The sequence below is a fragment of the Triticum aestivum genome, chromosome 5B (assembly GCF_018294505.1).
Source record: "Triticum aestivum cultivar Chinese Spring chromosome 5B, IWGSC CS RefSeq v2.1, whole genome shotgun sequence".
Lineage (NCBI taxonomy): Eukaryota > Viridiplantae > Streptophyta > Magnoliopsida > Poales > Poaceae > Triticum > Triticum aestivum.
This window is the reverse complement of record NC_057807.1, coordinates 275,537,447-275,553,706: the sequence shown is the minus strand read 5'-3', so window position 1 is coordinate 275,553,706 and position 16,260 is coordinate 275,537,447. Positions and strand designations below refer to the sequence as shown.

The 16,260-nt window shown below is 44.6% G+C and overlaps 1 protein-coding gene across 1 annotated transcript; it reads right to left on the bottom strand.

The window, feature by feature from the left end:
- Positions 1 to 13,008: 13,008 nt before the first annotated feature.
- LOC123111350 (WRKY transcription factor 22) lies at positions 13,009 to 15,311 on the bottom strand. Its single transcript, XM_044532128.1, has 2 exons — positions 14,741 to 15,311; positions 13,009 to 13,735 (listed from the first exon to the last, which is right to left on the bottom strand). Exons 1-2 carry the CDS (start codon positions 15,193 to 15,195, stop codon positions 13,177 to 13,179), a joined length of 1,014 nt encoding a protein of 337 aa, XP_044388063.1. The 5' UTR covers positions 15,196 to 15,311; the 3' UTR covers positions 13,009 to 13,176.
- Between the last annotated feature and the right edge of the window lie 949 nt (positions 15,312 to 16,260).

Below are 16,260 nucleotides of genomic sequence, written 5' to 3'. Positions count from 1 at the left end.
CTCTCAACTAGCGAGGTGGGACTAAACTTTGGCCGCGATGCGGGCAGCACAGGGGCCTTTGGTCCCGGTTGGTGCCACCAACCGGGACCAAAGGCCGCAGCTTCCCGCCCTTTGGGCTACTGAAAAGAGGCCTTTGGTCCTGGTTGGTGGCACCAACCAGGACTAAAGGGGGCATTAGTCTCGGTTGGAGCCACCAACCGGGACCAATGCTCTTGCTATATATACAGGACTTGGCAGTTTTCGCCAAAACCCATCTCTTTCTTCTCGCCTTGATGCCTCTGCTCCTCATCGCCGTCGCCGCCGATCCCTGCCCCGACGCCGTCAGGCTGGTCCAGCTCGCCGTCGCCGCCGCCGAGCCACTGCACCGACACCGTCGCCGCGCCCGCCGCCCCTGCTGGCCCCGACACCATCGTCGTCGCCGCGCGCGCCACTGGCCGTTCCCCGACCGCGTCGCCGTCGCCGCGCGCGCCGCCCCTTCCCGACCCCGTCGCCGTCGCCGCGCGCGCCGCCCCTTCCCTGACCCCGTCGCCGTCGCCGCGCGCGCCGCCCCTTCCCCAACCCCGTCGCCGTCGCCCTGACCACACGCCGCCGCCTTCGGTCCGGCCGCCGGCGCCCTTTCCTCTTTTTTTATTTATGCAGAAGTTTATATATGCAAAAATTTATACATATATGCAAGTATATATGTATTTTTTTCATAAGTGTATTTTTTGTTCATTGCATTTTTTTCATATATATAATGTATATATGTATGTGGTAGCTATATATATGATGAATGGATGTGGCTATATATGTATGTATGAATATAATGTTCATAGCATTTTTTTGTTTATATATGTTTTTTCATATATGTATTAATTTTATATTTAGGTTGTTAGTAGATATCGATTTTAGGTTAGTGCATTTTAGGTTAGTGTAGAGGAGAAAGTAAAATAAGAAAAAGGAAGAAAAGAGGAAGAAGGAAGAAGGAAGAAGAAGAAGAAAAAGAATGAGAGGAAAAAGGAAAATAAGAAGAGGAAGAAAGGAGAAAAAGAGGAGAGGAAAAAGAGGAGAAATAAATAAGAAGAGGAAAAAAGAAGAAAAAGAAGAGGAGAAGAAGAAAGGAATAGAGGAGAAAGAAGAAAAAATAGAAGAAAAAAATTCTATTTTTTCTTCTTCTCCTCTTTTTTTTCTTCTTTTTTTTCTTCTTCTTCTTCCTTCTTCCTTCTTTCTCTTTTCTTCCTTTTCCTTAATTATTTTCCTTTCTCGAGGGAGAAGAAGAAAAAGAAGAGGAGAAGAAGAAAGAAAGGAATAGAGGAGAAAGAAGAAACTTCAACACGAGCTAGGGGGTGGTACCGATACCCCCTCCCCGATAACATTATTTTCCCATGTATATGTATGTCGCGTCGTTGTCGATATAACCCCCTCTAGATAACTTCGACATGAGGGGCGGTCGATATATATACCCCATCTCGACCGTGATAACTTATACAACTGCAGCACCCCCCTCGGCCCTCTCGCTCGACCAAAACTCTCGAGGACACCCAAACCCTAGAGAGAAAATGATGTTGGTCTCCTACCCCCTCCCGCCGCGCCCCTACCCGACAAATTAACTCTCTCTAAGCCACCCAAATTTATCAAGTTAAAAGAGCGTTGTCGTCGAGGCCACCCCAAACCCTTGAAGCGTTGTGTTGAGGCGACCCCAAACCCTAGAGAAGCAGCGTCGAGGCCACTAACATGATTCATTATTGTGATTAGCTAGCTAGTTCTATGTTTGCCACTAATATATATATATATATATATATATATATATATATCCATCTGTACCATGTTTGAATAATAATTGACATGTTGTAAATATTTGCAGAAACTATGGAGCACTCCCGAGACGAAGAAACAGAAGCGATGTTGGGGGAAATAATCGCACAAGGAAGTGATGAAGTTGCGTCATTTCTCAACGAGACCGATGGTCAGGAAGGACTGGATGAAGAAGAGGGCTATGTTCATGATGGCTTCGACCCATTAATGCCGGTACAAGAAGAGGACTATGTTCATGATGGCTCCGGTGACACAATGGAGGTACAAGAAGGAGACCGTGCTGACTGCTCCGGTCACCGAACCGAGTCCGGCCAGGTATATATATATTAGTTAAGCCCGTGCTGACTAGTTAATTGATGCATCCATTGTTTTGGTATATGTACACATATTAATTACTCTCGTCTTTCTTCCTTATAATTTCTAGCCCTCCGGATCGAGCACAACTTCGGTAAGGAGACGAGGCCCGAAGAAAAAGTTGAGCTCGGATGAAAAGTTTGAGATCATAGAAATCGCGCCCGACGGCGAACCGACTGAACCCATCCGGACAAGGAAGGCATTTTCTGCTCAGTGCGGGGTTCTTGTTAGGGACAAGATCCCGATCAACATCCAGCAATGGTATAAGCCTGCTAAGGATGAAGACCCTGAGGTGTCTTATGTCAATGATATGCAGAAAGAAGATCTTTGGACTGAGCTGAAGGCAAATTTCACCCTACCGCCAGAGGAGGATCCGGAGAAGCCAGTTAAAGAGCAATTAATCAAGTATTGTGCTCTTAAGAAGATGGCAACCCTAATGAGGAGGTGGAGGAAAGAGCTGAACCAGTTTGTCGAGAAAAAAAAGACACCAGAATTCATCGGCAAATATGAGAAGATCAAAGATCACTGGCCCGCATTTGTGGCCCACAAGACATCGGAAAAGAGTAAGAAGATGTCGGCGACAAACAAGCAAAATGCTGCGAAGAAGAAGCTTCACCATCGCACGGGGTCAGGTGGCTACCTCAAAGCCCGGCCTAAGTGGTCCAAGGCTGAGCATTATCTGCTTGAAAAAGGGATCGAACCAGAGACAATGCGCTAGCCAGACCGTTGCCGGACTTGGTTCTTCGGGGCTGGCGGAACATTGGACCCTGTAACAGGAAAGTGTCAGTGGACGGACGAGCAACTGCAAACACCAGTCAAGAACCTTCAACACTATATCGATGCAGCGCAACGAGGGACGTTCCTTCCAAACAGGGAGAAGGACGAGCTCACAATGGCCCTTGGGAATCCTGAGCACCCTGGACGGACACGAGGCACGCTAGGCTCCATTCCGTGGAAGGTTGGTTTTCCGGACGCAGGGGGTTACAAAACCCATGAGAGGAGGAAGAAACTGGAGCAGGACCAAATGCAGGCACTGCACAAAAGGGTAATGGGGCTAGAGGAACGAGAAGAGGTACGAGAAGCAGCAGATCGCAACAAACGACCTGCCGAAGCTTCCCCCGAAGCTACCCCGCCATCTCAGCGGAGAAGCAACGTGGCTTCCATCGAGCTGCTTCAGCCGGAGCATGTCTTGACGGCTCCTGCCAGCTATCCCGTGGATGGTATCACGGAGTCTCAAAATTGCCACATTATGGCGCGATGAATGAATTTGAAGGTCAAGGCGGCTGTTGGCCAAGTTTATCCTAGTGGACCCGGCACAACTTATCACTGCCAGCCGATTCCAGAATGATTTTCTAAGGTGATGGTGGATGAAATAACGGAGGGATTTGAGGACCTCGTGCTTGAGCACCCTACCGGTGAAGGGGAGACTAGGCTGGGTTCTGCTCTGAAGACTCCATGCCTATGGCGGAAGGAGCTCATCAACCTTCTGAACTGGACGCCTCCGCATCCTCCTCCTCCTCCGGGGAGTCAGGGCACTCCGCCTCCTCCACCGCCTCCTCCTCCGGTGAGTGACGATCAGGGCACGCGTGGCGGCACTCCGCCTCCTCCACCGCCTCCTCCTCCGGCGGGTGACGATCAGGGCACGCGTGGCGGCACTCCGCCTCCTTCTCCGGCGCGTGGCGGCACTCCGCCTCCTCCTTCTCCGCCTCGCCAGCAAGGGCGGAAGAGACCCGCCGCTGCCCCGGCTGCTCCGGTGCGTCGTAGTCCTTCTCCTCCGCCTCGTAAGCAAGCACGAAAGAAGACAGACGTCGCAGCCGCTCCGTCTGCTCCGGCGTCTAGCAGCACAAGAAGAGGAGAGAGGCAATACAGATACGGTCCACCTCTAAAGCCTCTAGAGAAGTTACCGTACGAGAGGACCAAGGAGGAAAACAATACGATCGTGCAAGCCCACGTGAAGGAGTTCTTTGAAGGGGTGAAAGCAAAGAGACATCCACCTCCGGAGGAGAAGGTAGATTCGGTGAAAGCAAAGCGCACTCTCGATGCCCTGAGGAAACCAGCAAAGTCTCCGCCGAGAACCAACTATGAGCGCATTACTGAACTGACATATCTCCAAGCCAAGCGGTCGGGAACTACTGTCAGTGATAAAAGGTTAAAAGAACGAGCAAAGGGGAAAAAATTGCCCAGCTCGGCGAACAAGCACAACAATCGTGGCCCCCGCTCAATGTGTCTAATCCTCCGGGGACGGTGGCCGGTTATGGCAATCTTGAAGATTACCTGCCTGACGATGCACTTCCTGATTTCATGGAGGTGGACGAATTCAGATACGAGTACGGGAAGCCTCTCGTCAAAGATGAAAAATCTCTGACAACAATGATGCGAAGATTCCATAGTTGGTACATGAAAACCTGCAGAGAGTCTGAGGGGCAGAACAGTTTGTATCTGAACATTAAAGAGGAGCACGACCTCATTTCAAATGATCTGTTGTGTGTTCCATTTGAGGAGTTCTTCGAGTTCTTCAATCAAAAGGCCCTCGATAAATTAATAGTCTTTTGCTACTGCCTGTAAGTACTATTTCTGTCATTAAGTCTCTATATCTAGCTCGGCTCTTTCATTGCATGTATTTATAATTAATTATCCTCAATATATTATGCACATTGAAGATCGTCGAGTGCAAAAAATAAGAAAATTATGATATTGAGTTCATTAACACAAATATCATAGATGTATTTCTGGTTGAAAAGAACGTCGAAGAGGCCAAGGACAACTTGCTACAATCGTTGATCAAAAATCAAAACAAAGATACCATACTCTTTCCTTACAACGGCCCGTGAGTGTTACTGTCGTGTGCATATTCGGTTTCCCTTATTACTCGAGCGAGGTTATAGTAATGTAATTGATGAGTTATGCATGCGTGCGCAGGTACCACTATATTCTTCTGGAGATTAAGCTTGAGCGTGGACTAGTAACCGTCTTAGACTCGAGACGGAAAGATCCCAGCACCTATGCGGACATGACTGAAATGCTCAGCAAGTAAGTTCAATCGATCGTTATCACACCATATCGGCAACTTTTTGTTCATTTCCTGATATCTCAAGTAATAATAATTATTTTCTTTGGCTTGCAGGGTTTGGAAACAGTTCACCGCACAAGCTCCGGGACTGCCGAACGAGCTGCGATATATATACCCGAAAGTAAGTACTACTGGCTAGCTAGTTGCGCGCATCTCCCGTTGATTCTATAGCTATACTTTCATCAATGTCATTTATAATGCTTCATTATCAGTTTGATTGACCTCTATTTCTCGTAAAGTGCTTGTGGCAGGAGGAAGGGAATGATTTCTGTGGATACTACGTGTGCGAGTTCATCCACAACGCGACTTTGAAAAACAAGCGGGGCTACTCTACAAGACAATATGAAGTGCGTAAGCAATAATATTCACAATTTCATTTTATTACACCATCATTTCTGTTGAGTTTCATTCATATATATGTATTAATTAACCCCCTTCTTCAAATTAGACGTGGCAGATGCAGGATGAACTCCTAGAACCAGATCGCATGAAAGCAATTTGGCGGGATTCTTTCTTGAACACGTCATCAGTAAAGCCGGAGAATACCATGTGGAAATTGATTTCAAATGCTAGGGGTTTGTAATTAAGAGATCTTATACATATTGTACATGTATGTAGCCAGTAAAAAACTTGTTGTTCGACCGATCTCTTGGAGAAGGAGAGGTCGATCGATCACTTCTCTCGGTATGCATGACGAACTTCTGTACTGAATGGTTCTCTCGATCACTTATGTATATATACTACGTAGCGTCGACCAAGCACGGACATAAGAGAGGACACTTCTCTCTATTAATTAGCTAGCTAACACAATATACGAAACACCTAAATTAACCCCCCAAAACCCCCAACCCCCCTCCTTTCAAAAAAAACAAAAACCCCAGCCACTGGAATGCAGACGCGTGGATGCCTTTTGGTCCCGGTTGGAGCCACCAACCGGGACCAAAGGCCCCCTGACTGGGCTCGGCGCACAGGGCCACGTGGAGGCACATTGGTCCCGGTTCGTGTTTGAACCGGGACTAATGGGTGGAGGTAGGCCCTTACGAACCGGGACTAATGGGTAGTTTTCTACTAGTGCTACTCTCAAAGCTTGGATTCTCGAGCAAGAGTCTTGGGGGTTAAGTCAATGCTTATGAGGCAACCCGTCGATCGGTCTCGATCCATGTGTGAATTCATACGCTCGCGGTGGATGTATGTGGCTGGGAGAGTGAAGGTTAAGGTCCTTTAGAGCCATGCCTCAGTGTTGATGATCTGGGCCAACGCGTTGTTGTGAGCTCATATGAGTTCCACTCGTATGCATGGGACGACTATGGTCGCCATCTTTAGTTGTTTCTCTTTAGTATTCGATTTAAATCCCATTCTTCCCGTGTATGAGATCACAAACTGAGAAATTAGTACCGATATAGTGATGGTGGCAAAGTTAAGGAGCGGTAACCATAGTAACATGTTAAATTGAAGTCCTACCATCGGCTCAGGAACCAGAACCGCGAGTCGGGTAGAGACCTCGCTCCTCGGGGTTGCAGCGGAAAATGGTGGCAACATTCTGCCCAAGAGGAGATCGTGAGGATGAGGTGGTGCCGGCAGGCGTCAGTGAGGTCTATGCTCCAGTAAGCTAGAAAGTGGCTCCCACCGAACCCTAGTTAAGGTGCCTTGTGATATATGTTGATCTGGGCTGGGATTTGGGGATTAGGGGAAGATTGCCATTCGGATTTCTTTGATTTCTTGCGATTTCCCCTCCTTCTCACTGCTAATCGAGCCAATACCTTTTTACTTCATATTAACTTGATTCGGATCAAGGCTTTATAACCATGAACATTAACAATTAAAATTTATGTGCTATCAGAAAAACTGCTAGCTACTGATCATAGCATTAACATGACATAGGGGCAAAAATAAGAGATGCACTTGATCAATCAGGACTACCACATCATTAACCGAAAACCATCATCTTAGATCAATTAGGCCATTTAGCATTGGTATCTCGAGCCTATCTAATCTGGCTAGAACACAAATTAGGCCTTCCAAACGTTAATTCCAAGTTAAATGGCCTAATTGATCTAAGATGATGGTTTTCGGTTAATGATGTGGTAGTCCTGATTGATCAAGTGCATCTCTTATTTTTGCCCCTATGTCATGTTAATGCTATGATCAGTAGCTAGCAGTTTTTCTGATAGCACATAAATTTTAATTGTTAATGTTCATGGTTATAAAGCCTTGATCCGAATCAAGTTAATATGAAGTAAAAAGGTATTGGCTCGATTAGCAATGAGAAGGAGGGGAAATCGCAAGAAATCAAAGAAATCCGAATGGCAATCTTCCCCTAATCCCCAAATCCCAGCCCAGATCAACATTAAAAAAGGAAAGAGGGACTGGGACTTGTGTTGTTGTTGCCGGCCAACGTGCGTACTCACCATGGCAAGAAGGACGTCGTCCTTCGGGACGACGGCCGGAATGATGCGCCTGGCCGATCGCCTCTTTAATGGACGCGCGCAGCCAATGCTCCGTGCGTTTGCTCACCGCCGTCACCACCAAAGATTGCGCCGGTGCCCGCCGGCGAGATGTGCTCCTCCAGTCCATGCGCATGCAGCGTGGTCGCCACCGTTCGACGAGGAAGCACACGGCGTTGGTCCGCAGTAAGCTTCTCCGGCGAACGGAGCCGGCACGCCGCCATGCTTCTGCTGCGCGGCGCCACCGAAGCGGTCGCCGTTTTCTCTCATAGAGGCGAGCGGAGATTTCGGGGAGAAAGTGGGGAATGAGGTAGGGTTTGACCGGCAACCTGTTTTGTTCCGGCTGGGATGATACGGACCGTCCACTGAATCGGACGGCTGAGGTCGGCGCCCAGGCTAGCTGCTGGGCTTTCGAGTGGATAAAGGGCATAATCTGACCGGTGGTTGAGGCCTAAGTTGTCCAGGCCCCGGGAGATTTTTCTTTTTCCCTGAGAATTTTTCTCCAGGGCAAATCAATGAAAGGCTACCGTGGGTATCATGGGCAAAATTTAATGTTCTTTGCATTTTCCTTTTATTCAGTGCTTTTATGTATTATGATCATTCTCAAAATGTGTTGCGCTGCTTTAAAATGAAAATATCTAGAAAATTATGTTGTAAATTATGTTTTAGGTTTTCAGAATAAACCTTTTTTGGGGTACTTTTAACACATGAAATTTGATGATGAGTATCATTTAAATATATTTGATGTAGGATTTTTTTTTAAATTGATATTTAATCTAAGAATGATGTGGCCAATATCTATAATGAATTATTCATTTTTTTAAAGTGCCCTTTATGCAGTTTTTTTTTCAAGTTATGTCTTATGTACTAATTAAGTTAGAAAATGCCCTGATTTTAAAGGAGAAATATGATATGAGATTATGATGTCATTTACTTTGAGTGGTAATCTCTCTTTAATAGCATGTCAATGTTGAATTATGAGATGATATTTTTTTTTGCACAGTTATGTTCAACTTAAAAAATTTATGAATATTTTTTTTTGGATATCAAACATGAATTTTATGTTGATTTTATGATAATGTTATTCCGTAATGATGTGATCATCACTAACGGACTAAAGTCACCTCAACAAAAATGCTAATGCGTGGTGCGGTTTTCCGCGTCGCACTATGCATCTAATAATGTTGGGCATGTGTGCTCCTTGAACAATACTAAGGTTTATGTTGATTCATTTTATATTGAAATTAAGATATGCACTGTTGAAATAAGCATAATTGACCAAAATAGTATTGATAAAGTTATGATTGATTTTCTAACCAAATAAATGTTGTTTAAAGAATTTTATGTGATATGCAATATCCTAGTCATTATATGACATTTTTATGAAATCTATCCAAAGTACATGTTGCCATTCATTTGACCATCATAATTTGTCAAATATTATTATTTCATGAATTATTATGTAACTTTATGTCCAAATTTTATTAATTTAATCTTATGATAACCTGACGATAATGTTAATGTCAATTTTAATGTTGGCAATGGCATTTATATTTATGACATTTTCACGCTGAATGCCCTCTTTAATGATTACTCGGTGGGAGGGACATTCCTATTTATATGTTAATTCAAATGTCATTTTCATTGTATGTCATTGACAATTCTAACGATAATTTTGACACTCAAGTTCAATATTTATATTATCGTTGTGAGATTTAGTGTCAAGAGGCATCATAGTGCCTCATGGCACACACGATTATATTATGATGTTACTTTATGTTAATGATGGCAATTAATTTAGTCGTAGTTCTTGTTGGTCATTACGAGATTTTACATCTCCCTAGTCAAAATGGAACCAACGAGAAGTTTTGATTAGAGATTTAATGAGCAAGCGTTCTAATGGCATATGATGATATTCTTATTGATTATGTTTTTCATGTGTCATTTACGAATGAGTAAGGTTCTTTTTTGTTATCTTCCCAACGGTGATACAAATTAGAATAAAAATTAAGCATGTTTTTATTCATGCCATTGCATGGTTAGTTCATGCATGATTTTTTGTTATGATGATCATAAAGTTGTCTCCTTTTTTCCAGCAATAATAATGATGTCAAACTTCTGTTTGGCATAGAAGAACCTTATGTAAATAACTTTTCCACATCGAGAGTGGAGATCATTGTCTCATGTAAGGAATCTCCCAATGTTTTTCTGCCATTAAGGTTGAAGGATGTTAATCATGATGATAAGACAAACATTGGGAGAGGACGCATGTGCCATCATGCACATCACTAATGCAAAGGAGATTAAAGTCAAAACTATTGGATTTATTCCACTAGTTTTTGGAGATGACTTAATTTTTCATCTTATTGATGATGCTTTGTTCATGCTCCTAGTTATTGGGAAACCTTGATTTGGTCTCTCAAATAGATGCCGTTATCTTATATGTTATTAAGTCAACTCCAATTATGTAATGTTAGTCCCACCTTATGGTGAGATGAATTATGTTTTCACTAATTGATTCTTTTGTAAAGATTAGATGCTATGTTATAATTGAGTATGCAAGAGAAGTGTAATTAATGAGACCTCATCAAAATTGTGGTTTTAGACCACATTTCGAGGGGGAGGCTAGAAGTCTCATTCAATATGATATATCGCGTTCACTTCTCCTACTTAGATTATAGCATGTACAACTAAGCAAACTATGTATCTCAATTCTCTAATTAAGATGGAACCAACGAGAAGTCTTGGTTGGAGAATGTATGAAAAGCACATTCTAATGTTGGTTCTCTAATTAAGATCCAACAAATCTTATTTAGAAGAATGAATGAAAAATGACTCCTTTATCATGTTAGCGTGTACTTAGTCCCTTATGAACATTACAAAGCACACATGAATGCTAAAGTGGCAAGCTTGCTAGTCTAATGACCATCATGATGTAACATGTTGATTATATATGACCAACGTCATTTATAATCATATGTGACACTTCACTCAAGTGGCAAGTTTGTTAGTATCATGTGGCTTGTGGTTATATTTTGACTAACGTTGTTTATAATCATTTGTCACTACTCTTTAAGTTCTTTTCCATCTTCAGCCCAACGGTGTTGTGGTTTAGAACTGAAATGATTATTATTAAGATTCTGGATATGTTTTAAATCCTTTAAATAAAGTGATCATCGGGGAACCTAGAGAGTATGAACATGAATCTTAAGGATAACTCCATTAGATCTTTATTCATATGCATCAGGTAAGTTGAGAAAAAATGCCTATTGCAACACTTGATGTTGAGACTTAACAATTACCCAGTGATTGATAATGTGTGTGAACGATCATCTTAGAGGCTTGTGTGATAACGAGCTCTAATGATGTATGGGACTCAATAGAGTTTACTCAACGAGTTGTTGTGATGCTTGGATTGTTATTATAACATGCTCTTGTGTTGGCGAAGTTAAGAATGGTCTTAGGACTCAACCATAAGTTTTCGTCATGGAGAAGTTTGACATAAGGCATGTTATCTAAAGAAATACAATTATGAAATAATACAAGCATTGGGCCTCTCGTACCATAAAATGAGGGGGAGTAAGATTACTAACTTGTGAAGATGGAATATTTTTGGCGAGCCAATAATTTTTTTATCTTCTATTTATGACATAGGATCTTGGTGATGCCTCATACTTTGCTTGTATTGAATTTTGCCAAGATATAGGTCTGAAAGGAGTACAAATTTTATTATGACAACATACATCGATAGAGTACGAAAGAAAATATTAAGTGGTAGTACTCTATCTTACCTGCTACTAAAGTTAAGGGCAATAATGGTGGACATTTCGGTGTCCAAGGAACCATTATGAACTGATCAGATAATGTCGATTCCTTTATGCTTCGGTTGTCAGAAGCAGTATGTGTATTCAGGTATGAACGTGCCCTTGTTTGTGATCGGGATAATTGGCAAATATAGAAGTAAGTCCAGAAATGGACTAGTAGAAAAACCGCTACAGCCTTGTAGATATGCAAGGCAATAAAGTTTACATGCTCACTAATGAGAAGTTTGATAACCTTGATATCTTGTGTTATTCAGACATTGTTTATGCGAGATATGTGGATATTAAAGTTTCCACGTTACGTTACATCCTCATTCTTGCATATGGAGTTATATTGTGGAAAAGCTCCTTAATGACACTGATGGCATTAGAAATATGTATTTAATTATGTGGCGTGTTAAGAGGCTACTGGGCAGGTTATATGTCAAGAAATTTTATTCCCGAAATTATGGTGGTAGACAACATATTTTTAACCACCTACTGCAATATGATACGCAGTTTTCTATGCGAGTAACAACAAGTTGAATGGCATTGCCAAAGCCATTGACAATATGTTTAGTGTTGTGAAAAATAGAATCCAGGATCAAGCTATTGAAGTTGAGCGTATGAGAACATTTGAATGTTTTACGGATCCGTTTATCGAAGGCTTGCCACCCATACTTATGATTATGTTGCCGGCATGGGGTTACTGGAAAGCCTTTTGATCCTGAAAATGAGGACCGTTCAATAAACCAACTCCTATAAAGTAATATGTCATCCATTTCAAGATAGAATGGTGTACTATAAGTATTGAGGTTTAATGACACCTTTTGGCCATTAGAACACCTTACTTTGGTATATTATTTCTATTAAGAATGGGCTTATGATGTTTGTTAACCTTACGATCAAGGGGGAGAATGTTGGAATTAATCTACGGTTGAAACAAACCGTGAGAGAAAAGGGGAGCCTTTTGACCCCAGGTGTGCAATGATCGGAAGCACACCACACATCCACACGTTTGGTTTTGGTCCCATGTACCCAGCACACACACATATATAAGGAAAAGGGGGTTTTCATTATGGATAATGACATATCGATCTAAACCACCTAACTGCCGATCCTGAATATGTGCTGAGGTATGTGAAGGCCATCTCCACCACCGGCCACCGCAGAGCTGTGCCTGCGGCAACCCTGCTGTCATCCTCGCCACCGTGCTGCTTCTTCCCCAACATCTCCTCGCCACTGGAGACACAAAGGTGCAGCCGTGGGCTACACAGGGGCTGCATCGAGATATCGCCAAGTACCTGTAAGTTTGTACGCTTCCGCATAAAGTTGTTGATCTAGTCTGAGATTAGGACCATACGTTGATTAGCCTAAAGGCTAATTTATCTAACAATATACTCCCTCCGTTCCTGAATACTCTATAAGTCTTTTTAGACATTCCGCTACAAACTACATACAGATGTATATAGACATATTTTAGAGTGTAGATTCACTCATTTTGCTCCGTATGTAGTCCATAGTGTAATCTCTAGAAAGACTTATATTTGGGAACGGAGGAAGTAGATGCATGTAGGCACAAGTTGTATACCATTATACAAGTCCCTTTTTATTTCACTGCATCTAAACAAAAAACAGGAAATTCAACTTGGAGTGATCAAATAGAGAGAGAAAAAGGATAGACAATAATGAACATCTGCAAAGATCTAAAGATCTAGAGGCCAAACAAATGGCAGCTGTTGAGAACAAATGGTGGTTCGTTCACGAACAAGTCGTTAATCCAACTTCCGTCCGCTGCCGCGACGTGCACCGGCGACCTGATCGGTCCGTCGAAGTCCATCTCCTGGAGCAACGCAGCAGCAGCAGCGGGTGCCGGCGGCGAGGCGTTCCACCCCCAGCAGTCATCCTCGATAGCGAACATACGCGAATAATCGTCGCGCTCTCTCGGCGGTACATTGGCACCGCCGTCGCTGCCGCCGCTGCTCCATGTGATATCCGAGGAGCTTGCCGGAGATTGAGTCTCAGAACTGATAGCACCAGATCTGCTACCGGGAACGACGGCGACGTTGGGAGCTGCTGCTGTGTCGGTGCGGACGGTGGTCTCGAGGATCACCGGCACGGCCGCCGACTCGGTCGCCTTGCAGCTGTGCTCCGAGATGTACACCACCGTATACTTCGGCCGTCCATCGTCGCTGCCGTCATCGTCATTGCGCTGCACCGTTCGTTTGGCCGGGCAGCCCTGGTTCGTGCTGTTGGTGCACCGATAGTAATTCCTGCCAGTTGCCATATTGATGAAGAGCGATTTAGCTTTAGTCCTTGTTATAGTCTTCAATTAATTAACCCGAGCATGCGTAAGCATCATACGTCTTCTTGATGATGCCATCGATGTCAGATGCATCATCGTGTATCACGGGTACATGAAGGGGGTCCCAACTTATGAATCACTGTCGAGAGATAGGTGCACGTATCCAAACAGACAGCGAGCAGTCTGGATACGATAACGAAACGACATATATTTAGCTACTCCTAGTTTGGTTGATTGGCTCCCTTGCATGGCTTTCCACGTTTTGAGATAAGAGAGTGTAAAAAATATATTAAATCTTTGTTTCTAAATCAAGGATCAAAAGCACTGATGTTTTTATACAGCGAATACAATTTATTGTACTACAAATTTAGCGAAAGCATTGAGTACTTAATCTTCTTGTTAGTTAGGTTAAAGCATGCATGCATGCGATGATACTACTATACTTAGTCGTTAAATTGAAGGGTGGCCTGTCATGGGCAAAATATTGGGTCATGAGTCATTTCAGCCTTTCATTAGTTATAAGAATGATACCATGCAGGAATCTCCGGATGAAATCAAGTACTACATAAGATTTAGATGTGCAATATTTAGGGCACAGATGTGCTTTAGCAAAACCGTATAAGAATAAATGGTTGTGATTTTCTTTCTCTTTCAACCCTAATCCTCCCCATCTCTTTCCAACTTAAAATCTTGTGCCGCCTCCACCATTATTAACGAGGCCCTTCTCTACAATAGCAACCAGCACACCATCCGCCGTCACCATCTCTCGAATTGCCATCACCGCCACACTAACATCAGGGGGCAGGGGGTTCAAAAATAAAACATCAGGAGGGCAGGTGCTCGCTGTACCCCGGCGGCCAGCTCCGCCAGATTGGAAGAAGAAGATGAGAAAAGTACTAGCACGTACGGTGGAGCTACAAGTTTAAGAAACTGATAATAGCAAATGTTGTACTAATAGTATTAAATTATTTACCTGGGATGCTTGGCCGCTTCGATTTGCTTCTGGCCGTACTTCCTCCACTGGTAGCCGTCGAAATCCGGCACCGTTGTGACGAGCGTCGTCGTCGTTGCCCCTTGCTTCTTCCTCCTGCAACGAGTAGTAGCCTTCGTCGCAGGCGCAGCACCGCCGCGTTGTCCTTGCCCCTCCTCGTGCCGTTCATCCTCCCGGACTCTCTTGCGACCCCCGCGCCGTTTGCCTCCGCCGCACGACGCGGTTGCCTTCACCTGCGGGCTGCCGTGCTCCCAGTACAAGTCAGCTGCAGGACCAGAACACGAGGAGGCGCCGCTCCGAGACGGCGACGTGGACGGGAACAGCAGCTCGTGCAGCTGCGCCACCAGCTCCCTCTCCCGGCGCTGCAGCTGCATCCCGCCGTCCGCCGCTGCCCAGCCGTGCTCACCGCCCGGGGCACAACCTCTGCTCCTCTGCATTTCAGTTCGGATAGCTCGATGGTACGTGCGGCACGCAGACGAGTGTGTATATGACGCTAGCTAAGCTTGCTCAGATCAGACAAGCTAGACGTGGAAAGAAAAGGTGTTGGTTGCTCCGGTAGCTTCAGACTCTGGAAGTCGCGGAGGCTCCTTTATAGAGAGGATCAGGATCTCTCGGTGCGCTGAACGTCAACAAAAGACGTGGGCCCACAGACTTTACACACCCACGTGGCGGTCCTTCCATGTTGATGGGGACGAGGAAGAGGATCCAACCCAGTGTGCGTGTGGGGACAACCGAAGCGAAAATCGTGGCGGGGAGGGAGGGGGCATATGCATGATAGGGTTAGCTCTTCTTGTCCCATATGTACGTGATGCACGCGCCAATATACACATGATATCATTTTTCCCGCGTAAACATTATAGGCAATTCAAGAAAGCAAATGTCCAGTTGATTTCCTATGAGAGAAGGCGATGCGGTGCGCAGCTCCGAGGCTGAGCTAGCTAGAGTCTTGCCGAAGACGGGGACGACGCGGGCAAGCTTGGAGAGAAGGGGAGGGCGGTGTTCCTATTGATCGCGGCTCGGAGTAGACAATGTCCGAGCTGGACAACACGATCGGTTGGGGCATCACCGGCCGAGGGCTTGCTAGGACATCGCTTCAGGCAGGGGCGCCGCCACATCACGGGTGGAGAAGGGAGCCTTTTTATTTTGATTGTTGCTCGGATTACATAACGCCCGAGCACGAGACGTACACATGGGACACCGTGGCCAAGCTCGAGGTTGTCTACTCTGACTGGAAGTCACAATGAAAAAGGCGCTTCCTTAAACGCGATAGCAATGTCGTCAACAAGGGTTTGGCAAGACATTCATCCGTAATAGGACCGTGTTGTCATCGGTGGAGGAGAGGGTAGAGGAAGACTTGAACAAGATCGGGAAGGAAGGAAGAAGGCCGAAAGGAGGAAGAAGGAGCAGCAATCGCATTTTAATCTAACGGCTGAAAACTGACTAGCATTTTTTTTTTCGAGCAACTGATATATAGGTGGCCCTATTTTTTTGTATCATGCAAG

Excerpts from the sequence above, each read along its gene's own strand:
- LOC123111350 (XM_044532128.1), bottom strand. The coding sequence starts at position 15,195 with ATGCAGAGGAGCAGAGGTTGTGCCCCGGGCGGTGAGCACGGCTGGGCA. Across the intron at positions 13,736-14,740 it reads GAAGCGGCCAAGCATCCCAG|GAATTACTATCGGTGCACCA; the intron begins GTAAATAATTTA and ends GGCAACTGGCAG.